Genomic DNA, 23876 nt, shown 5'->3' with positions numbered 1-23876 from the left:
TCATAGCGGTGTGTGACACCTGAGGAGATTAGAGTCAAGTCCAACATCCAATAAACTCAATGTGAGCAAGAAACAGGCCCCTCCCCAGTCTATCTACAGTCCTCAACACTTTCAGATGTTATGTGATGATACATAAAACCTCAGTGTCACTGAGGATAAACTATTTCAATAATTATTTAACACCATTATTTTGAAAGAACAGGTCCAACTTGTGTAAAGCCTGTAATTTCCTCTACAACCAGGCAATGAATGCAAACGTTAACTAAAATAAATGGAACGTACAATATGAGACAAAACATTCTGTTTGGTGGCTATCACTTCTCCCTGATGAGGAAGAAAGTCAAGTAACAGTATTGAAATAATATTGCCTGGTGCTGAACCCATAAATTGAATGAATAGAACGGGCAAGGGACCTCTAACCCTGGCAATTTGACTGATTAAACTCATTGATACACTCCATTGCTGCCTGGTATTACGATGCAATCATTTCCATGGTAATATAGAATGTTAATTCAAATGAGGCTAACTGATGTGGCTCATGCAATGGAATGTATTTTTTTGTAATGTCAGTTGAGTTGATTTAACAAATCACAACACATGTTGATGTTTTTACTTACTGCTTTTATTTCCTGCTCTTACGTGCACACTCAAAGGCTTCCAGTCCACCCATTATGCCATAATTGACGTGAATAGAGATGTCCATTGTATTTATATGGCTGAAGCTGTCACTCTGCCTTGCTTTTAAACTTGGTTCCATAACAGCAACTCCTGATGCAGAAGAAGCCTGTTTTGATGAAGAGGAGGGTTAGGAGCAGCAGGACAGCCAGAAGCAGAGCCAGCACATCCAGGCTGTGGTACTGGTACCAGGTGAGCTGTTGGGCCTGGAACCTCTGTTTCTCATAGTGAACTCCAGCCAGAACAATGCCTCATCCTTAGGACTGAGCGGTCTGTGATAATGGATTCTGGACAGCCTCATGGCGTTCTCCCTATACCTGTTGATCAATTCTCAGATGACCTAGAATACGTAGGGCCTTCTATTTATTTAATATATTTAATAAAGATGTGTATTCATGTGATAGCAAACTAGTTGCTCATTTACTCTGTACTCTGTAGCAAAATAAATGTTTGTGAAAATGAGGACAACTTACGATGGGTTATTGATCACATCATTGAGTCCATCCACAAGGTCCCAGGTTTGCATGGAGTTGAAGTCCATGATGACAGCAACTCCCTTGGCCTTCATATGGATCATATTGTCTGGCTGGTCAGCAAACATAGGAATACCCACCATGGGAACCCCATTGTAAATATCCTCATAGATTCCATTGGTTCCACCATGGGTGATCAATGCTCTAGTTTTAGATTAGTTTATGCACTATACCAAACAGGCATAATAATGAATTATTGTCTTTGTTATAAAAAACCTATAGCTACCCAGCAGGTCGTTCTGTGGGATCCAGTTGTACACTCTGGTGTTGGGAGCCAGAGTCTCAGGCTTCTCCTCACTGTGCCTCCACAGAATCTGGCCATGACAGGGACATATTTATATGTTATTATTTATAATTTATTATATTTTATATTGAACTGTTTAAGTATGTTACACAGGCTGCACAAGACAGATGCAACACGTCTACTTGGTTTGCTGTAAATAAGAACCAGTAATAGAACAAATATGCTTAGGGAATGTTCTACTGTAGGTCTAAAGGTTCTCTCTGACCTTCTGTGGTATCTATCCCAGGGCTGAGGCGATCATATCCGCCTGCTCTGTGGTATCTGTCCCAGGGCTGAGGTGATCATATCCGCCTGCTCTGTGGTCATGTTCCTGATCATGGACCCCAGAGTGAACACAACAATGGCGTGATCTCCAGAGCTCTGCACAAACTCCTCCAGGGCCTGATGGGACAGTAGTCCTCTCACTTCACCACAGAGCCATAAATAGAACTCTACTGTATATCTAGCTCTTTGTATTGTTCTGTTTCAAACATTTACATTTGAATAATTTAGCAGACGCTCTTATCCAGAGCGTAATGACATTGACATGACTATGACATGACATGGCTAAAACATGACCATAATGTACTTTGTAGGCTTAGTTAGAATGACATTGTGTATGCAACGGATGCTGCGGAGAAGACAAACGGATATCTGTGAGGACAGATTGATGTTGATATACCTAATATGTTTTGTAGTGATGCTGATTTAAGGTAAGTGTGCTTTTGCCATAGCCTACCTCTGGTAAGAGCTTGGCGGTCTTGCAGTGGATTCCTCCAACAAATTTGAAGTTTGGGAGGAAAGGTCGGGGGTACTCAAAGTCCCAGTATGTACGGACCAGCCAGAGATCAGCGTTTCCTATCATCGCACAAGTTGTTGTTGGCTACAAATCAGTAGAATTAAGTGGTATTTGCATTAGAACTGACATTTAAATATAAATAAATACACTATGCTACGTTATTCTGTAGTTATCATCAAATGTGGCTACCTCATCCAATGATACTGTAACAGCTCACCTATAGCATCACTGTAGTAGTCATCTATATCACGCCAAAAGACGTATAGAACAGGAAATTCCTCAGTCTCAGCAAAATTAATTTTGTCCGTTCATTTTACCATGGCACTAGGGACGTAGAATGGTAGGCCGGAAGCTGCCCACAGAGCCTCTCCCTGGTGTGGGCGATAGAGAAACGTGTACACCAGAGGAAGTCCCAGCATCTCTACCACCAGCTTACTGCCAGGCCAAATGGAATCAGCTAATAGAAGTTCATACTTGGCCTCTCTCAGTCTCTCCATGACGCTCTCTGACTTTAACAGTCCATCCACAATCTGCATGTTTTGCTGAATTTGTCTTTGTATGAGTTCATCAAGTCTCCAGTGGATCTGCCAGTAGTACAGGTGGTCCATCTCGTACATGGAAAAATGTATGAACTCCTCAAGGCAATCCTCCACAGAGACTGAGCCATTGAAGGGTTGGTAGCTGAAGCGAGAGCATTCCGTGGGGTCTATGTACAGAGAAGCACTGTTTACCAGCACTGTAACATTGTGGCCTCTGTCTATTAGTCTCCAATACAGGCTTGAGGTTGATCCAGTGACTGCCTTCAGTGTGCCAAACTAATATGTTTCCACAGTCTATGCACCCTATGATATATAACTGTATGATTATTTAAGCCGGTATGCTCTGCCTGCCAGCCTCATGGTAAGTGTGTAGACAGGGTCTATAATCAATCCTTTTTAAACTAGTCATTTAAGTCAAGCAATCATTAACTGAAGAACTTGAACTCTGAATCATAGTGGTACTCATCTTATCTCATGCCACCGGGTAGAAGAGCAAACCGGTAACTTTGGGGGTGAAAGGTAAAAGCCTACATTGTAAATCTGAAAATAGTCAACACACAGAGAAAGTCAACAAAGTAAAACAAATATAAAAGTGTATAGAAGTCTTCATTCAAAATGTTTGTGTTACTACTACGTGTGACAAACTATTACATTTGGTAATAGATATTTCTAAACTTCCTCGCTAACGACAGTATAGTTTATTTTATAGGCCCCTATCTCTGTTTAGCAAGTGAGATGTAGAAGCATAGTTGTCAGGTAAATTCGGCAGCTGGTTTAAGTGTGGAGCCACAGAGTTTTCCCAGGGTCAGGGTTGGGTGAATAGACAGTGTATACCAGTCTTCAGAAAGCTGTGGTATTGTGGAAGTTTTTCTCTGGGAAATAACGGTCCTCGGCTACTGTTGTTGTGAAGGATGTAGGTGTATACAGTACATGTGGTCAGTAGAGCTTTTAGTGCGTAGTGTTTTATATATACATGTGAACAAGATTTATTGGAAGTTGTTATTCTCGAAATGGTTTCTCTCTCTAACCATCCCTGGTACTTCCCTCCCAACTCCCTCCCTCTGGCCCCTCCCTCTGGCCCCTCTCTCTCTCTCTCTCTCTCTCTCTCTCTCTCTCTCTCTCTCTCTCTCTCTCTCTCTCTCTCTCTCTCTCTCTCTCTCTCAGTGCCTGGGTTTGGGTTACAGTGTGTTGCTTTTTGAAGTCTACATTTGCATAATCTGATTAGAATGTGGGATTGTCAGTGGTGGGCCCTATAAGAAAGTGCTCCAGAGGAGAGGGTGCTGTCCAGCCAAGAATGGGGTCCCCATTCCGCCGATGAGCCTGAACCTGCATCCATCCCTCATTGGGCTGCCCTCTTCTCCCTGTCCTCGCTGGGGAAGACCCGAGCAATGGAGAGGAGGGAAAAAGGGGGAGGAAAGGAAGTGATGGGGAAGGAGGAGGGGGAGGATGAAAAATTTAAACATGCAGTGTGAATTGGTTTAAGGGGATAAAGAGCTCAGGGCCTATCGGTTGGCACCCAGCTCCAGAAAATATTTTTCATGGCACCTCAGCCAGGAGAGAGGGCTTGCCTGCACTGATCTGGTCCATTGTGATAACAGATTCAGACAGTGTGTTAGACGTAGATAAGGAAATGTGCTCTCAATAGACCATTACCACTGTACTTGGGAGAGAATAGTCAATCAGGCAAATATCCTTGGATGAGGAGATGAGCAGAATACAGATTTGATTTTCAGTAGCTAGTGAGTTTGACATTATCCTGCTGAAATGTTGTCAGGGAAGCATCTACTGTGATTGGATGTTTTCTGCCAAGAATGTACATAAATGTCTGTAAATAAGACAATGATTCAATATGACTACACTGAAGGCCTATGTGTTGTGTTGAAAAATTTACATTTGTTTGGCCTTAAAAGAGTGCTATAGTTTGCTGAGCAACAACAAATTGATTTATTGCATCATGTGTGCATTCTCTCTACCATATACACTGAGTGAACGAAACATTAGGAACACCTTCCTAATATTGAGTTGCACCCCCTTTTGCCCTCAGAACACCCTCAGAACACTGGCCCATGTTGACTCCAATGCTTCCCACAGTTGTGTCAAGTTGGCTGGATGTCCTTTGCTCATATCAGTACCCTGACTTGAAGGGAATTTGTGTCACAAATGCAAAAATTGTAGCATTTGTAAACAGTGCCAAGGAAACTAAACCAAAGCATGGATTGCTGTCATACATTGTCCAAAGACTGCTTACAGGGTAGGAAACCAATATGTAATGTTGTAATTTGGGGGAACTATCCCTTTAAGAGCAGTCACCTGTCCATTCCCACGGGCTGTATGCCTGTGTTCAGCAGCTGCACATTGCTCCGTTTACACACCATTAGCAGGTTTAATGGTGGTGGAGAAAAGGCCTTACACCAACTCACTGTTTACCCTTCAGCTCAGTAGTTGCAGCCTGTTGGCACGGAAAGGACATGGGGCAGATTTAAACAGTGACAATAGGTGATTAGTAGCCTGGTTAAATTTTAAACAATGGTGATCTCAGCATTCAGGCTGGTTTAAGCAGGCTAGGTGATTAGGGCTCTAGATGTGTGACCTTGGGGTATAATCGTCTTCTTAGTTGATGACATCAGGGCCAATGCAAGGGTGAAACGAGGAAACTGTTTTGTTTTTGTTTACATTTGTTCACCAATCGGTGACACTTTAATTTACATGACTGTTTTCACTGATATTTTCTTTGTATTTAATAGGAAAATATGTGGAGGTAACAATGGGCACTTACTTTATTTTTTATTTGAACTTTATTTAACTAGGCAAGTCAGTTAAGAACAAATTCTTATTTACAATGACGGCCTACCAAAAGGCCTCCAGTGGGGACGGGGGCCTGGGATTAAAAAATATATATATATACAATATAAATATAGGACAAAACACACATCACAGCAAGAGAGACAACACTACATAAAGAGAGACCTAAAGACAACAACATAGCAAGGCAGCAACACATGACAACACAGCATGGTAGCAACACAACAGAACAACAACATGGTAGCAACACAACATGGTAGCAGCACAAAACACGGTACAAACATTATTGGGCACAGTCAACAGCACAAAGAAATTAGTCAACAGTCAACAGTCAAGAAATTAGAGACAACAATACATCACACAAAGCAGCCATAACTGTCAGTATGAGTGTCCATGATTGAGTCTTTGAATGAAGAGATGGAGATAAAACTGTCCAGTTTGAGTGTTTTTTGCAGCTTGTTCCAGTCGCTAGCTGCAGCAAACTGAAAAGAGGAGCGACCCAGGGATGTGTGTGCTTTGGGGACCTTTAACAGAATGTGACTGGAAGAACGGGTGTTGTATGTGGAGGATGAGGGCTGCAGTAGATATCTTAGATAGGGGGAGTGAGGCCTAAGAGGGTTTTATAAATAAGCATCAACCAGTGGGTCTTGAGATGACCAGTTTACAGGTATACAGAGATGACCAGTTTACAGAGGAGTATAGAGTGCAGTGATGTGTCCTATAAGGACCATTGGTGGCAAATCTGATGGCCGAATGGTAAAGAACATCTAGCCTCTCGAGAACACCCTTACCTGCCGATCTATAAATTATGTCTCCTTAATCTAGCATGGGTAGGATGGTCATCTGAATTAGGGTTAGTTTGGCAGCTGGGGTGAAAGAGGAGCGATTACGATAGAAGAAACCGAGTCTAGATGTTACTTAAGCCTGCAGCTTTGATATGTGCTGAGAGAAGGACAGCGCACCGTCTCGCCATACTTCCAAGTACTTGTATGAGGTGACTACCTCAAGTTCTAAACCCTCAGAGGTAGTAATCACACCTGTGGGAAGAGGGGCATTCTTCTTACCAAACCACATGACCTTTGTTTTGGAGATGTTCAGAGCAAGGTTAAGGGGAGAGAAAGCTTGTTGTACACTAAGAAAGTTTTGTTGTAGAGCATTTAACACAAAATCCGAGTGGCCAGCTGAGTATAAGACTGTATCATCTGCATATAAATGGATGAGAGAGCTTCTGTTATGGATCCCCCCGATACTGATGCTCATTCTGTTCACCAGTTCCTGAGGTTTACGTCACCGGCTTTCTAGGCTTCACTGAACGGGATTCATTATCATCAACCCCGGACTGTCTTGTCTGCTTACACACTCCTGGTTCCCATTTCCCCTGATTAGTATATTATATATGTGCCCTCTGTCTTTGTCGGTTATTGTTCCCATGTCTGTTGGTGGTGTGAGTACCTATGCGTTGGTCCAGCTGTTATGCTGCGTGCTATATATATTGTGTATTACGGGTATCGTCCCGTATCGGTCAATGAGGTTTACCCTCGCTCTTTTGTTTGGGTACAGCCCAGTGTTTTTGTATACGTGTTTGTTTTGAGTGTATTAAACCCCTATTGTGTATTCCTGCGCCTGTCTCCAAAATCCTTTATACCAGCGTGACAGCTTCCTACTGCCTGAGCTATGTTGTTGATGTAAATTGAGAAGAGCGTGGGGCCTAGGATCGAACCTTGCTGGTACTTATTGGTACTGGTACTTACTGGTACTTGACAAAATGGATCTGTTAATTTGTGTATTTAACAGATGGCACTTTTTCTCAAAACATGTTTATTGTGTTGTAAGGTTATGCATTTCTCTAAATCTAATTTCACAGTTCTTACATAATAATCCATGATTAGAGCCTAGAGGCAAATTCAGTAATTCAAGTTTAATCTAATATGTGCATATCCATACCTAGGGCAAATATCCAAATAATGACATATTCCAATTCAAACGTTATTGGACACAGAAATGGCCTGTGTAAACTACACTGGCATCTGACTTCATTGACATTTTGTCACAGAAAGGGGATAAAAACACTCCATTCAAGAGCCCGTAGGAGCCCCTCAGGACTAGCAGCGCTGTATCTGCCTGTTGGGTCAGTGATCAGGGTTTGACTACATGTTGACCTGTGTGATTGCAGGTCACAAGTTAAGTTGTCTGTTTTCTCTTCCCCTCTCTCTGCCCTCGGACACTAGATAAGGGTTTCGAGGTTAGGGGTTGTCTCCGTGTCCACACAGTGGTCAGAGGGTTTGTAGAGGACAATCAGAGGCGTGGCCATCACTGGCCCCATTGAGAGGAAACAAGGGCATTAGTAGACCAGAGGGTCCAGAATGGACCAGTACAAACACATAGGGAGCAGCTGCACTGTTGAATTCCTGGCTCGGCACTTTGAGGTGTTTGTAAAATTAGTACAAATGGTTGCATGGTGTCAATGGAATACCAGGGTTATTTACAATAAGAGGATGGTACTTAATGTGTACTTACTTTTGATAAATATTTTTTATTAACAAACCATTATTAAATAGTTATAATAAATAACATATTCACAACTTAATATTAACCAACATAGTTTACAAAAAATAAATAATCACAATAGCCTTGACAAATGATGGTTAAATAATAATCTTTGGTTACATGACATGCTTATTGTACAAAAAGAGCCAGATGAATAAATACTTGAATGGACAGACAACAAAAACTATTCCTGTTATCTGTTCACACAATACAGTCCTACAATTGGAACATATTTCAGAGGATTGTCAGTTGTGTTATCATGCAGCTCAATCCTGTCGTCCCAATAAATAGTCAATTAATGTCACGTTCTGACCTTTATTTCCTTTGTTTTGTATTTATTTAGTATGGTCAGGGCGTGAGTTGGGTGGGCAGTCTATGTTTGTTTTTCTATGTTTTGGGGTATTTCTATGTTTCGGCCTAGTATGGTTCTCAATCAGAGGCAGGTGTTGTCTCTGATTGAGAATCATACTTCGGTAGGCTGGATTTCACTGTGCGTTTGTGGGTTATTGTTCCTGTCTCTGTGTTTTGCAACAGATAGGGCTGTTTTTGGTTTTCCACGTTCATTGTTTTGTAGTGTTCGTGTTTATCTTTTTGTTATTAAACATGAATCAAAGAAACCACGCTGCATTTTGGTCCGCCTCTCCTTCACCACTAGAGAACCGTTACAATTAATGCGTATAACAGCAATGTGTCAATCAATGAATGTGGTCATATTGCAGGATTTTGATAATAATGATTGATTTGCAAATAAGCAAGGTCATAATCAGTCTCATCATAAAATCGTCATTTGAACAAAAGAAAGTGCCCTTTGCATTTTGTAATTAGATTGCAGTCCTTGGTGAATTGGACAAGACTTTATCTTTCCTGAAATGTCTTTCCCAAATAAATTCCCTTAAATGATCCTTTATGGCCTTAATGCATCCTTATTTCTTATTTCAAAACATTTTTTGTTGTTGATGTGGACATCTTTCCCCACCGACAAGATAAAAATACATGTCTGACATGAAGGGGGGAATACATCCAAGCTACATCCATGCAGATTACAGATTACATTTCACAAGGCTCCCATCCTCCCGTGTCATAATGTCAACATCAAGAGTTGATTTAATTCAGCAGGAAGGGCATCATCCACAAATATCGTCTGCTTGCCATCACAACCAACACTGTACTCCTCAAGTGTCACAGAACCAAAATGGAGTCTATGAATGGGGGCCTTGTGACAGACCGTTTCACCCAGGGAGTTGTAGATGATCACCCTTCAGAGGAAACTGCAGCAGGCACACTACCAGGCCTCAGTGCTGTCACAGCTTGATCCAGGGGAGAGGGCGTCAGTGTCGCTGGCCAGGCCCCAGGTCTGGGAGGAGGAGTGGAGACGTTCCACGTTGCCCCTGAGGAAGGTGAGCAGGGCTGTGGGGGAGTGTGAGACAGGCTGGCCACTCTGGCTCTCCAGCAGCTGCACCAGGAAGTTGATGTAACGCATTGCCAGCCGCAGGATCTCGTTCTTGCTCAGCTTCTTCTCTGGTGGGTGGGTGGGGATGAGCTTGCGGAGCTCAGCGAAGGCAGTGTTGACGTTGTGCTGCCGCCAGCGCTCCCGTGTGTTGGTGAACACCTTTCTGGTCATGGTGCGGCTCTCCTGGAGGGAGGAGAAGAGGAGAGTGTTTTAGAGAGAAATGTACACACAATTCAAACTCCCATGAGGCTGTTCTAATAGAAGGCAGGTGTTGTTCAGTAGGGTGCCATTTCTGGCGCAGACCCTAGACAGAAACACTATATGGTGGTATCACATAAAATGTGGCACCAGAGAATCTAAATCTCAACGATAACTGAAATATGACGCATTCACACTGTAATGGAAAGTAATAGATGTAAAATATAGTTGAAGTATGACAAATAGAATGCATTTGACATTGGAATTCAGTTTCATCTTTAGAAGATGAAAAATACCATAATGAAAATAGATGTTTGTGGAAAATGTCTGACCTTCAGTCAATGCATAGAGGATGCTTGTGCTATTGTGTTACGGCATTATTAGCGTACATACAAGTAATTACACTTTGGCTGTATTGAAGAACTATCTATTTCTAATATGGTACACTCATGAATACAAACTGATAATCATTTATTTTATCTTAACAACAATTAGGTTTCTTAACATTTCATGAGAATTGTAATTCCACCAGTTCCTTACTCCAACAATTCCACAACATGAAATTCAACAGAGGAAAAAAAACGAATCCACTTATTGTCCGTGATCTCACCTGTTAAGTGCTTTAGCGTGCAGACAGAGGTATCAGGTAGTAGAAGTGTCTATTCCAGCTGCAGTAACCAAGTCCTGTGTATAGTCCGTCCAGTCAGTCCAGCCTTCTCATACTCTCTGATGACTGTGTGTGAGAGGGAGGGATGGAGAGAGGGGAAAGGCTAGCGCACGCTTCTCACATTTTATAGCAGAGTGAGCCCCTATTGTGTGACGTGTGCTGTCGTTGAGCCTCTCCTTCAGTCTGCTGCATTGTGTGAGGTGTTCAACTCAAGAGAGATGTTTCCAGTCACAGACCGCTGTGTTGGATGTTCTATTCTGTCTGTAAACAAATAGATGACCAATGGGTTAGAAAAATGAGGTTAGGGGTAAACATACAAATACATAATATCATACAATAATGTTTAACAATTTGAAAGAGTATTTGGAAACTTTGCTTTCATATCATCCACAACTTTTTGTTGAGTCATTTCTAGGGTTGCAAAGCTACCGGTAATTTACCAAAGCTACCAGAATCTTCAGTAATTTTGGTAATCAACAGAAAATCTATGGCAATCAATCGTAACTTTGGTAATTTGTACTTGAATCATTTAAAAAAAAAGATATCGATATATAGTATTAATTTTTTATATGAGTTTCTATTAGATAGACCATATGGTTCAAGAGAAAATAGCCTAATTAATGACAAAGCATCAAATCATCAATGCCATTTTTAAAAAAGAAACTCTTCCAACGATTTACATTTTTCACAACTGCCACCAGTCCTACACCAAAACATTGACAACAAACACATATTGATATAGTAAAATGAATAAAACGGTGTAAAAAAAATGGAAAGCATATTTCATGCTGAAAACTTAGCATTCACTAAATTGATGGTTTATATTTAGGATGTTCACAGCTTTCTCATTCTATTTTCTATTTTAAAATCATCTTATTCAATTATTTCATATATTTTACATGTGATAAGGCCACACAGAGGACAATAGATAATTACAGACACCTGTGATAATCTGAGGTACACAAAAGTGCCATTAGATGTCTTGTGATAGATTATATAAAATCCTTGAAAGATACCAACATTCTGGTAGTTAACTGGTAAACTCTGAAAGTTTCCAATAATATAACCTAACTTTGCAAACCTGGTCATTTCATTAAATTATTAATAATTTTAACACACAACGTGACTATTAAAGGTTACATTTACACTTACAAATAAATTCCTATTGAGATGAAACTGAGATGTTTCCCTGCCTGATCCTACCCTTACAATTCTGGACACTTGTTATGGTTGGTTAAACATCAACAATGGGTAGCCAGTTCAGTAAAACTTTGATATCGCCAGTCCTGCTGCCATTTAATTCACTCTGATTGGGCCAGAAATACCATATCCAGATTGACAGTTTAACAATGTGGGTTTTGTTATGACTATGGTAATCTTGTTGATCCATTCCAGGGGCCACACATAAATTACAAAAGGGAGCATGGGGAACGAGCCAGGCGGGTGAAAGTAGAGTCCTTCCCTGGGTCACAAGCATGAGCGCATGCCAAACCATCTCTCTAAAACCATTCTTCCTCGCCACTCCTCTTCCATATCCCCTCTCTCTGCCTCCCACTTTCAACCTCAGTTTCAGATGTTTTTTTATTTAACGATGTCTAGTTTAACCAATTGCTACTGTTCTTTTTACATCCTTCAAGTGTTTTTTCAAAGATGCAGCTTTCCATAAAAGTATCTCTGTGTGGAGTAGAAATTTACATAATCCGATTAGGGCCTGGGATTAGCGCTGGGTCCTGGAGAACAGGCCCAATGGGGCTGGCCCTGAATTGCTGCCATTCATGGGCCTTGCTGCACTTCCAAGGGGCTGCACCTGCAGTGGTGGGTCCCCACTCCCCTGCTCTCTGCACTCTACTTGGCCTCAGGTCTGCAGACACACTCACAGCAGGCAGCAGGCCCCTTCAGCCAGCCAGCCTGTCCCTCCATCCCCTTCTCATACACACACCAGGGCCGCATTCAGCAGGGCCAGATCGTTTTGAACTTGGTTTTTCCTGTCACAGAGGGTAGTGTGTGGGGGCATAGAGCCGAGCAGCTCGACAACCCTGACGAAAACAACAACATAAAGAACCTATGGAGAAGTGAGGAAAAATACATTAGTCAGTACAGCAAATGAAGTAAGAGAGCCATACTGTAGTGCTGTCAACATTATAAAAACATCTGTGTAGCTAAAGAAACAACTATGCAGAGTCTACAATTACAAAGGTACATCTCTTTTCAACTGATGTCCCCATCGAGAGCTTGTCCAATCAAAGTATTGAATCTAGTTGAACAGAGTGATATAAAAAATAACAGTAGTAGCCTGACCTTTGAAGCAGTGGTAAGGAAATAATTCTGCTCTAAAGGTTGGGTTTGAACAGCCTGTTCACAATATGTCTGCTATTCACTCAAGGGCTAAAGTATGGCAGGCAGGACCAATTACTGGACCATTACACAGATGTTGATTTAGCCACCACGTGTTGGACTTTTTTAACAATTTTCTCACTCAGCTTTTGTTTCGCCTGCCATTAAAAACACACCCTTTTGGCTCTTTTGTTAGGCTTGTTGTTAAGGCAATGTGGCAGGAGACATATAACCGAAACAAAAGGTTAGCTAGGTGGTTATTTATGGTGTGTGTGCGTGTGTGTCATTGTGTTAGCTTATGGACATAGTAGGTTTGCTGCTGGCAGGAATCTATGCCCTGGGGGGCTCCTTGTCTGAGGCTAATTCCTGCGGGAGAAAGCTTCAGACTGCTGGCTCGTGAAGATAGGCACTCTCTCCACACTCTGATAGACTGTGATAAGGGGATTGCTGCGCTAAATGAAAAACGACCTTTTGAGCTCTGAAATGGAGGGAGACTATGCGTTTTAGCTGGAAAAATAAAACCTCCATACATTTTTTACATTTTGATTATGAAATATTGAGAGTGTTCTATGTAAAATGTTGTATTCGTTAATTATAATGTATCTGGGTTTTTCCATCTACCCTTGCTCGTAAACAGACACATTTTAGACTGTAAAATTATTGATGTATCAAGGACTAAATTGCAGGTCAATTACAGAGTAAAAGGTATACTTCTTTTCATTGCAGGGACAATCCAAATCAACCTGAATTCCCAGCAAAAGCAAAAACAAAGCATGTTTTGCTTTACCATTGGTTACTTCACTCACATCGTCCAAATGTTTAAGATATCAAAACCAAACGTTATTTTTTAAGTCTAAATATTTATTTGTATGTAATATTTATTTTCGGCATTCTCGCTCTAACCCTGCGAAACGTTTCTCTCAGCACCCATTCTGCATTGGAATGCAGTGTCGGTAGGACTACGTAATAGAGCCTTTTTAGAAGTTGTAACTGAGGTATTTGGGACCACTATAGTCTTAGGGAAATGTCCCTCATTGTTGGTAAACACAGTGGCCATGATTGTGAATGGAGCTTTTACTGCAGTCCTGATGTTCAGTCCACCTGCTGTTTCTCACACAGCACAGACACACTAACATGGAGAAACAGGACTGCTACATGAAGGTCACAGGATGATAGCATTAGACTAGACCAGGGGGTTTTAAACGTACCGCCAGGGTCCAATAGGGCCAGCGTGAGGTTTGAGTAAAAAAATATATATATTTAAAACTCAATATACAGTGCCTTGCGAAAGTATTCGGCCCCTTTGAACTTTGCGACCTTTTGCCACATTTCAGGCTTGAAACATAAATATATAAAACTGTATTTTTTTGTGAAGAATCAACAACAAGTGGGACACAATCATGAAGTGGAACGACATTTATTGGATATTTCAAACATTTTTAACAAATCAAAAACTGAAAAATTGGGCGTGCAAAATTATTCAGCCCCCTTAAGTTAATACTTTGTAGCGCCACCTTTTGCTGCGATTACAGCTGTAAGTCGCTTGGGGTATGTCTCTATCAGTTTTGCACATCGAGAGACTGACATTTTTTCCCATTCCTCCTTGCAAAACAGCTTGAGCTCAGTGAGGTTGGATGGAGAGCATTTGTGAACAGCAGTTTTCAGTTCTTTCCACAGATTCTCGATTGGATTCAGGTCTGGACTTTGACTTGGCCATTCTAACACCTGGATATGTTTATTTTTGAACCATTCCATTGTAGATTTTGCTTTATGTTTTGGATCATTGTCTTGTTGGAAGACAAATCTCCGTCCCAGTCTCAGGTCTTTTGCAGACTCCATCAGGTTTTCTTTCAGAATGGTCCTGTATTTGGCTCCATCCATCTTCCCATCAATTTTAACCATCTTCCCTGTCCCTGCTGAAGAAAAGCAGGCCCAAACCATGATGCTGCCACCACCATGTTTGACAGTGGGGATGGTGTGTTCAGCTGTGTTGCTTTTACGCCAAACATAACATTTTGCATTGTTGCCAAAAAGTTTTTTGGTTTCATCTGACCAGAGCACCTTCTTCCACATGTTTGGTGTTTCTCCCAGGTGGCTTGTGGCAAACTTTAAATGACACTTTTTATGGATATCTTTAAGAAATGGCTTTCTTCTTGCCACTCTTCCATAAAGGCCAGATTTGTGCAATATACGACTGATTGTTGTCCTATGGACAGAGTCTCCCACCTCAGCTGTAGATCTCTGCAGTTCCTCCAGAGTGATCATGGGCCTCTTGGCTGCATCTCTGATCAGTCTTCTCCTTGTATGAGCTGAAAGTTTAGCGGGACGGCCAGGTCTTGGTAGATTTGCAGTGGTCTGATACTCCTTCCATTTCAATATTATCGCTTGCACAGTGCTCCTTGGGATGTTTAAAGCTTGGGAAATCTTTTTGTATCCAAATCCGGCTTTAAACTTCTTCACAACAGTATCTCGGACCTGCCTGGTGTGTTCCTTGTTCTTCATGATGCTCTCTGCGCTTTTAACGGACCTCTGAGACTATCACAGTGCAGGTGCATTTATACGGAGACTTGATTACACACAGGTGGATTGTATTTATCATCATTATTCATTTAGGTCAACATTGGATCATTCAGAGATCCTCACTGAACTTCTGGAGAGAGTTTGCTGCACTGAAAGTAAAGGGGCTGAATAATTTTGCACGCCCAATTTTTCAGTTTTTGCTTTGTTAAAAAAGTTTGAAATATCCAATAAATGTCGTTCCACTTCATGATTGTGTCCCACTTGTTGTTGATTCTTCACAAAAAATACAGTTTTATATCTTTATGTTTAAAGCCTGAAATGTGGCAAAAGGTCGCAAAGTTCAAGGGGGCCGAATACTTTCGCAAGGCACTGTACTTAATATGACTAACACCAAATTGAAACTGTGTATAAATGACAATGGAACTACATTAATACAGTTTCTACACCTGGCTTCACCAGCATTGCAGACCGCAGGTGGTTTTATTTGTTTATTTAAAATGTTAATTGTTGTATATAAGATCGTTTAAACACCAGGAAATCAGATCCAATTGGAAATCTGTTACTAAGTTTTCCCACGCATAAATATTATATCTGTTTGGGATTCTTGTGGTCAATTTGCAGTCTACAAATGATTTGAAATGATGTTCCGCCCCCGACCATCCACTCAAGAAAATAAATTGTCCCGTGGCTGAATAGTTGCTGATCCCTGTTCTAGACTGTGTCTGACTCTCTAATGATCACCGAAATGAAAGTTAGACAGTCAGCGAGGATCATAATTTCAAAGAAATATTATTTTGATAGGCGGGAATTATAACACAGTTTAAGTGTGGCCCTCTGGACCTCGTTGAAGACCGAACGTGGCCCCCGGGGAAAAAGGAATGAGTTTGACACCGCTGGACTAGTCGGAAGAAGATATGCACTAAGTGAACATTTGAATTCATGGAAATTACTGTCATTCATTCATTTGAGTTCAGAAATATTAATCCTGTCTGATACAATTCCTAACACATTCTGGCAAAAGCTACAAAAGATGGACAACATTTCAGATTGACTTTAATTTAAAAAGTATTTGTCCTAGCATAACTTACAATTATTTATCTTTAGAAGTATGTGTTTTATATGAAGTCAAAATATAACAAAACCGTCTATTTAGTCTTATCCTTCTTAGAAAAATATTAACAAAATCGTTATTTTAAAAAACCTTAACACACATAAATTGACAAATATTTTCCCAACAACAGTTAAACATTTAATAGTGTCTTTCAAACACTCAAGAACCTATGGCATACTGCATGTATTTCTTACATACCAAATATCTGTAGTTGTTGACAGGGCAAGGGACTGACAGGATACTGTTCACTTTTCAAGCAAATCTTAATATCTCAGTATTTCACAGATATGAGACATTTTAGAAAAAGGTTAGTCTCATCTGTCCATCCCTTCAGCCTAACACCTTCTCATAACTAAGCTTTCCCCTCTTCAATGGCCTTTAAAACTGAAAAGAATACATGAAAACAGAACAATATAATCTCGTAATTGCTCACATTTACCTCAATAATGATATAATTTCCACACTAGAGGCTATACTGGAACTTTCCCAAACCACTAAAGGAGATCTCTAAAAAATATATTTAAATGCAAACTTGCTTCATCAGCAGTCTAACATGTTACTCTCATTGTTCATCTTTGGGGCCTCTGCTCTCCTCTTTCTCTCTATCCCCGTCGTGTAACTGGTCCCATAGTCCGGTGTCTCACTCATGTCACCCCTCCCCTGAGTTGTGCTGTAGGGGCCACTGCCACTGCTACTGCCCCCCATGGCAGAGCTCCTCTAGGCGAGGCCCGGCTGCCACCAGGGTACTGCTGCTGTTTACTGTAGCCTACTGTAGAGAACGAGTACATCTGGTTGTCGGAGTACGCTGGTCTCTGTGTGTTGGTGCTGTAGCTGAATGATAAGGGGTCTGTCTGAACAGGGTTCTCTGGCGTGTAGTCTCTGGGGGAGCCACGGGGCTCCTGGTGTAGGGATGCTCTGGATGTCCACTCCTCTCCTCGTCCTCCTGCATTCCAGCCTACAAATTTCACCTCATCTGTCTCCCATGGGTTGTGGCTCCAGGTGTGCTGGAAAGGGGCCTGACTCAAGTCTACCTGGAAGTCTGCACTGTCCTCCTTGGTAATGAGAGAGCTCTCTTCATATAAACTCCTAGCTAAACTCTCAGCACTGGGGGAGCCAGCGAGGCAGCTGTTGGGGATAGGCTTGAATGGTTCTCATCGCAGTGTGTGTGTGGGTCGCGGTGTGTGGGTGTTGGTTGTCTCTGCTGTGGCACAAGGGTCGGTGGAGCTACTGTGGTCTTTCTGATGAGTGGACTCAGTGTGAGACTCTGGAGAGGAGGCTGCTGCAGTCAGCTTGTACAGAGACCTGGTGTCACTGAAGAGCTGGAATAAAAACAAGATATTACTGCAAGTATTATCAATATAGCACCACCGGAGTTTGACTGATAAACAAAGTTGGCAAATTTCGTAATGAAGAGGATGCAGCTGCTCTAGTGTATATGGAAACAGAACACAATATACAACCCCATATTGTCTTCCCAGTGAAGGCAAGGTGTATGACAAGACCAGGACACTAAATTGAGAAGAGGTGACTGGCCAGGTCACCTTGATGACTTTGTGAGGGACCTCAGAGAGCAGCTCCTGCAGCTGGGAGAGGGAGGTCCCCAGGAGCCAGTCGCGAGAGGGGCTCCTCCTCAACATCAGCTGAGCCGCTAGAGGGTTCATGGGGGGAAGACAGGGGGAGAGCAAGGGGTGAAACCTAACAAACAAACATATACACACATGCATGCACATACACACTCACATATACAAATATACATTTGCAAATACACATGCAAACACACACGCACATACACACGCACAAACCATCCACTGGGACAACTCATTCTCTCTGTGTAACCTGTATCCTTCCATCAGTAATGAATTTAATGATGACACTGCTACTATTACACAATAGATAATGAAATTAAAGGGAAGGTTCACCCATTTTGAATGTTATATTGTTTTTGTGCATCTCGGAGTGATGTTCTATCGATTCCCTGGGTAATTTCATGTTTATCTGAGTTATTGGCATTCCAGCAGGCAGAAATCCGTCTGGTATTACGTAGCACCGTGATAAAGTCACTCACTACACTGGAAGCTAATAGGAATATGACTTTAAGATTGCCGAAAACATCTATCATACATGTCAGTTTTAAAATCTGGCCGATGCCATAACTCGGGAGGATGTCTTCTCTCGAATGAGCCATTGATCATATTTTTTGCTGTATTCCTACCTCGAGAAATGCGTAATTTAACGGAGGGTCTAGCACACAAATCAAATCAAATTGTATTAGTCACATGCGTCGAAACCAACAATAGCGAGACTATACACAGGAGGCTACCGGTATTTAGACCTTACAGTGAAATGCTAACGAGCCCCTAACAAGCAATGCAGCTAAAAAAAATGAGTAAGAATAAGAAAGAAAAGTAACAAGTAATTAAAGAGCAGCAGTAAAATAACAATAGCGAGATATACACAAGAGGCTACCGGTACAGAGTCAATGTGCGGGGGCACCGGTTAGTTAGTAATATGTACATGTATGTAGAGTTATTAAAGTGACTATGCATAGATGATAACTATAGCTATTTATAGCCATCAAATGGCCATTTGATTAGATGCTCCGGAGTCTTATGGCTTGGGGGTAGAAGCTGTTTAGAAGCCTCTTAGACCTAGACATTGCGCTCCGGTAACGCTTGCCGTGCGGCAGCAGGGAGAATGGTCTATGACTAGGGTGGCTGGAGTCTTAACTAGGGTGGCTGGAGTCTTAACTAGGGTGGCTAGATTCTGACAATGTTTAGGACCTTCCTCTGACACCGCCTGGTATAGAGGTCCTGGATGGCAGGAAGCTTGGCCCCAGTGATGTACTGGGCCGTACGCACTACCCCCTGTAGTGCCTTGCGGTCGGAGGCAGAGCAGTTGCCATACCAGGCAGTGATGTAACCATGCTCTCGATGGTGCAGCTGTAGAACCTTTTGAGGATCTGAGGACCCATGCCAAATCTTTTCAGTCTCCAGAGGGGGAATAGGTTTTGTCGTGCCTTCTTCAAGACTGTCTTGGTGTGCTTGGACCATGTTAGTTTGTTGGTGATGTGGACACAAAGGAACTTGATGCTCTCAACCTGCTCCACTGCAGCCCCATCAATGAGAATGGGGGCGTGCTCAGTCCTCCTTTTCCTGTAGTCCACAATCATCTCCTTTGTCTTGATCCCGTTGAGGGAGAGGTTGTTGTCCTGGTACCACACGGCCAGGTCTCTGACCTCTGACCTCCTCCCTAAAGGCTGCATCGTCATTGTCAGTGATCAGGCCTACAACTGTTGTGTCATCTGCAAACTTAATGATGGTGTTGGAGTCGTGCCTGGCCGTGCAGTCATGAGTGAACAGGGAGTACAAGAGAGGACTGAGCACGTACCCCTGAGGGGCCCTGTGTTGAGGATCAGCGTGGCGAATGTGTTGTTACCTACCCTTACCACCTGGGGGAAGCCCGTCAGGAAGTCCAGGATCCAGTTGCAGAGGGAGATGTTTAGTCCCAGGGCCCTTTGCTTATTGATGAGTTCAGTGCGGATGTTGCCTGTAATACATGGCTTCTGGTTGGGGTATGTACGTACTGTCACTGTGGGGACGACACCATCGATGCACTAATTGATGAAGCCAATGACTGATATGGTATACTCCTCAATGCCATCGGAGGAATCCCGGAACATATTCCAGTCTGTGTTAGCAAAACGGCCCTGTAGCTTAGAATCTGCTTCATCTGACCACTTTTTTATTGATCGAGCCACTGGTGCTTCCTGCTTTAATTTATGTTTGTAAGCAGGAATCAGGAGGATAGAATTATGGTCAGATTTGCCAAATGGAGAGCGAGGGACAGTTTTGTACACGTCTCTGTGTGCGAAGTAAAGGTGGTCCAGAGTTTTTTCCCTCTGGTTGCACATTTAACATGCTGATAGAAATTTGGTAAGATGGATTTAAGTTTCCCTGTATTAAGGTCCCTGGCTACTAGGAGCGTCACCTCTGGGTGAGCGTTTTCCTGTTTGCTTATGGCGGAATCCAGCTCATTCAGTGCGATCTTAGTGCCAGCATCAGTCTGTGGTGCTCTGTAGACAGCTATGGAAAATACAGATGAAAACTTTCTAGGTAGATAGTGTGGTCTACAGCTTATCATGAGATACTCTACCTCAGACGAGCAAAACCTCGAGACTTCCTTAGATATCGTGCACTAGCTGTTATTTATAAAAATACATAGTCTTCCGCCCGTTGTCTTACCTGACGTCGCTGTTCTGTCCTGCCGATACAGTGTATAACCAGCCAGTATGCTGATAATGTCATCGTTCAGCCACGACTCCATGAAGCACAAGATATTACAGTTTTGAATATCCCGTTGATTATCTATTCTTCAGCGTAGGTCATCTATTTTATTTCCCAAAGATTACACGTTTGCTAGCAGAATGGAAGGAAGTGGGGGTTTATATTCGATCGCCTATGAATTCTCAGAAGCCAGCCCGCCCTCTGGCCCCTTTTTCTCTGCCTTCTCTTCATGCAAATCACGGGGATCTGGGCCTGTTCCCGGGGAAGCAGTACATCATTCACATTGGGCATGTCGGACTCGTTAAAGGAAAAAAAGGATGCTGTGTAAGGGTCCTGTGTGTAGCTGGTGTAGAGAGTCAGGCGCAGGGCAGCAGATATGAGTAATCAACGTACTTTACTCAAAAGACAAATATACAAAGTAACATCACAAGCCCACAAAGACGGACCGAATTACAATTAACAATCACTCACAAACACAACATGAGAAACAGAGGGTTAAATAATAAACATGTAATTGGTTGAGTGAATCCAGGTGTGTAAGACAAAGACAGAACAAATGGAAAATGAAAAGTGGATCGGGGGTGGCTAGAAAGCCGGTGACGTCGACCGCACAATGCCGCCCGATCAAGGAGAGGGACCTACTTTGGCGGCAGTCGTGACATTCTGCTAGTCCGTGGTGAGTAATCGCAGTTATGATGCCCAGAAGTTATTTTCAGTCATAAGAGACAGTAGCAGCAACATTACGTACAAAATACGTTTAAAAAAAAAAGTTACAAACAATGCAAAGAAACAAACAAAAAATTGGTTAGGAATATGCAAAATGTCAGCCTTGTTCTTCAGCGCCATCTTATCTGGCAGATCCATTTGGCAATGTACACAACTTCTGATACAATCAGCAATTGGTATTGAGAGACGTAGGTCAGCAAAAAAAACATTTGTTAACATTTCATATCAGAGTGAATTGAAAGACTTATTTTGAAGAGAGCTGAAATGTATGTTACCTTGACATCCAGATCTGAAGTGAATTGAAAGACTTATTTTGAAGAGAGCTGAAATGTATGTTACCTTGACATCCAGATCTTCACTCTTGAAGCCAAACAGAACCAGAGAGGAGTAGACTAACAACAAGTTGTTGAAACCCTCACTGGTCAAACTACACCCACGAGACAACCACAAGGACGGTTCAAATGTCATCTGGGGGAAATGTGTGTGTGTGTGTGATGAGTACTAACCCTGAGTCCTGCAGGTAGTGCAGGATGAGTCAGCAGCAGTTGTACCACAGAGAGAGTGGTCAATCTCATCACTATACTCCCACAGGCCCTCTCCTGGCACAGCTCCTTCTGCAGTTATTGGGACACAACTACGGTTACAAAATTCTGGGAACTGTCAATAAATTCCCTAGTTTTCCAGAAATCCTGGTTGGAGGGTTCCGGATGTCCTGCTTATTTCCTCCTGGTTCTGGGATCCTTCAACTGGAAAACCATGGAATTTATTTAAAGTTCTTGTAATGTTGCAACCCTAGACACAACTAGACGAAGGATAAGATCCTTCTAAAGACAAACAGAGCAAGGCCCTCTCCTCACTGTGACTGATTATGACCTACCTGAAAGACGAGTGACTATGACCTACCTGAATGATGACTGGCTAGGAGGACCTACCTCACTGATGACTGGCTAGGAGGACCTACCTGCATGATGACTGATTATGAGGACTTACCTGAATGATGACAGGCTAGAAGCTACCTGAATGATGACTGACCATGAGGACCTACCTAAACGATGACTGGCTAGGAGGACTTACCTGACTGATCATTGACTATGGCCTACCTAAATGATTACTGACTATGGCCTACCTGAATGAAGACTGACTAGGATGACCTACCTGAATGATGACTGGCTAGGACCTACCTGAAAGATGACTGGCTAGGAGGACCTACCTGAATGATGACTGGCTAGGAGGACCTACCTGAATGATGACTGGCTAGGACCTACCTGAGAGATGACTGACTAGGAGGACCTACCTGAATGATGACTTGCTAGGAATACCAGAATGATGACTGATTAGGGTCCACCTGAAATATGACTGACTAAGACCTACCTTAATGATGACTGACTAGGAAGACATACCTGAATGATGAATGACTAGGAGGACCTACCTGAATGATGACTGACTAGGGCCTACCTGAATGATGACTGACTAGGAACTACCTGAATGCTGACTGACTAAGAGGACCTACCTGAATGATGACTGACTAGGAGGACCTACCTGAATGATGACTTACTAGGAGGACCTACCAAAATGATGACTTACTAGGAGGACCTACCTAAATGATTGACTAGGAGGACCTACCTGAATGATGACTGACAAGGAGGACCTACCTGAATGATGACTGACTAGGAGAACTTACCTGAATGATGACTGGTCGAATGATGACTGGCTAGGACCTACCTGAATGATGACTGACTATGAGGAACTATCAAAATGATGACTGACTTGGAGGACCTACCTGAATGATGACTGACTAGGAGGACCTACCTGAATGATGACTGGTTGACTGACTAGGAGGACCTACCTGAATGATGACTGGCTAGGACCTACCTGAATGATGACTGACAAATGTTCTACTTTTAACCTAGGACAAAACAGAGATCCTTGTTCTAGGTCCCAAGAAACAAAGAGATCTTCTGTTGAATCTGACAATTAATCTTGATGGTTGTACAGTCGTCTCAAATAAAACTGTGAAGGACCATGGAGTTACTCTGGACCCTGATCTCTCTTTTGACGAACGTAACATTGCAAAAACCAGAAACTTTCTGTCCAAAACGGATGCAGAAAAATGTATCCATGCTTTTGTCACTTCTAGGTTAGACTACTGCAATGCTCTACTTTCAGGTTACCTGAATAAAGCACTAAATAAACTTCTGTTAGTGCTAAACACGCCTGCTAGAATCTTGACTATAACCAAAAAAAATTATAATATTACTCCAGTGCTAGCCTCCCTACACTGGCTTCCTGTTAAGGCAAGGACTGATTTCAAGGTTTTACTGCTAACCTACAAAGCATTACATGGGCTTGCTCCTACCTATCTCTCTGATTTAATCCTGCCGTACATACCTACATGTACGCTACGGTCAC

At 42.3% G+C, this 23876-nt stretch overlaps 2 protein-coding genes across 2 annotated transcripts; both read right to left on the bottom strand.

Moving 5' to 3' along the window:
• Positions 1-186: 186 nt before the first annotated feature.
• Positions 187-4416, bottom strand: LOC110525429 (UDP-glucuronosyltransferase 2A2). Its single transcript, XM_036980144.1, is given in 10 exon segments — positions 187-886; positions 889-992; positions 1149-1524; positions 1764-1893; positions 2231-2376; positions 2505-2633; positions 2636-2688; positions 2690-3055; positions 3057-3132; positions 4398-4416. Coding segments are annotated over 10 exon segments (1560 nt in total). The 3' UTR covers positions 187-725.
• A 4293-nt stretch (positions 4417-8709) lies between these two features.
• Positions 8710-10609, bottom strand: LOC110525424 (T-cell acute lymphocytic leukemia protein 2-like). The gene is made up of 2 exons (XM_021605519.2): positions 10437-10609; positions 8710-9811 (listed from the first exon to the last, which is right to left on the bottom strand). The coding sequence occupies exon 2, from the start codon at positions 9797-9799 to the stop codon at positions 9461-9463; it is 339 nt and encodes a 112-aa protein (XP_021461194.1). The 5' UTR covers positions 9800-9811; positions 10437-10609; the 3' UTR covers positions 8710-9460.
• Positions 10610-23876: the final 13267 nt, after the last annotated feature.

The sequence above is a fragment of the Oncorhynchus mykiss genome, chromosome 6, assembly GCF_013265735.2.
Source record: "Oncorhynchus mykiss isolate Arlee chromosome 6, USDA_OmykA_1.1, whole genome shotgun sequence".
Lineage (NCBI taxonomy): Eukaryota > Metazoa > Chordata > Actinopteri > Salmoniformes > Salmonidae > Oncorhynchus > Oncorhynchus mykiss.
Note: the sequence above shows the minus strand (reverse complement) of the source record. Positions and strands in the feature narration are given on the sequence as shown.

Coding starts and splice junctions, on each gene's coding strand:
- LOC110525424 (XM_021605519.2), bottom strand. CDS start 9,799: ATGACCAGAAAGGTGTTCACCAACACACGGGAGCGCTGGCGGCAGCAC.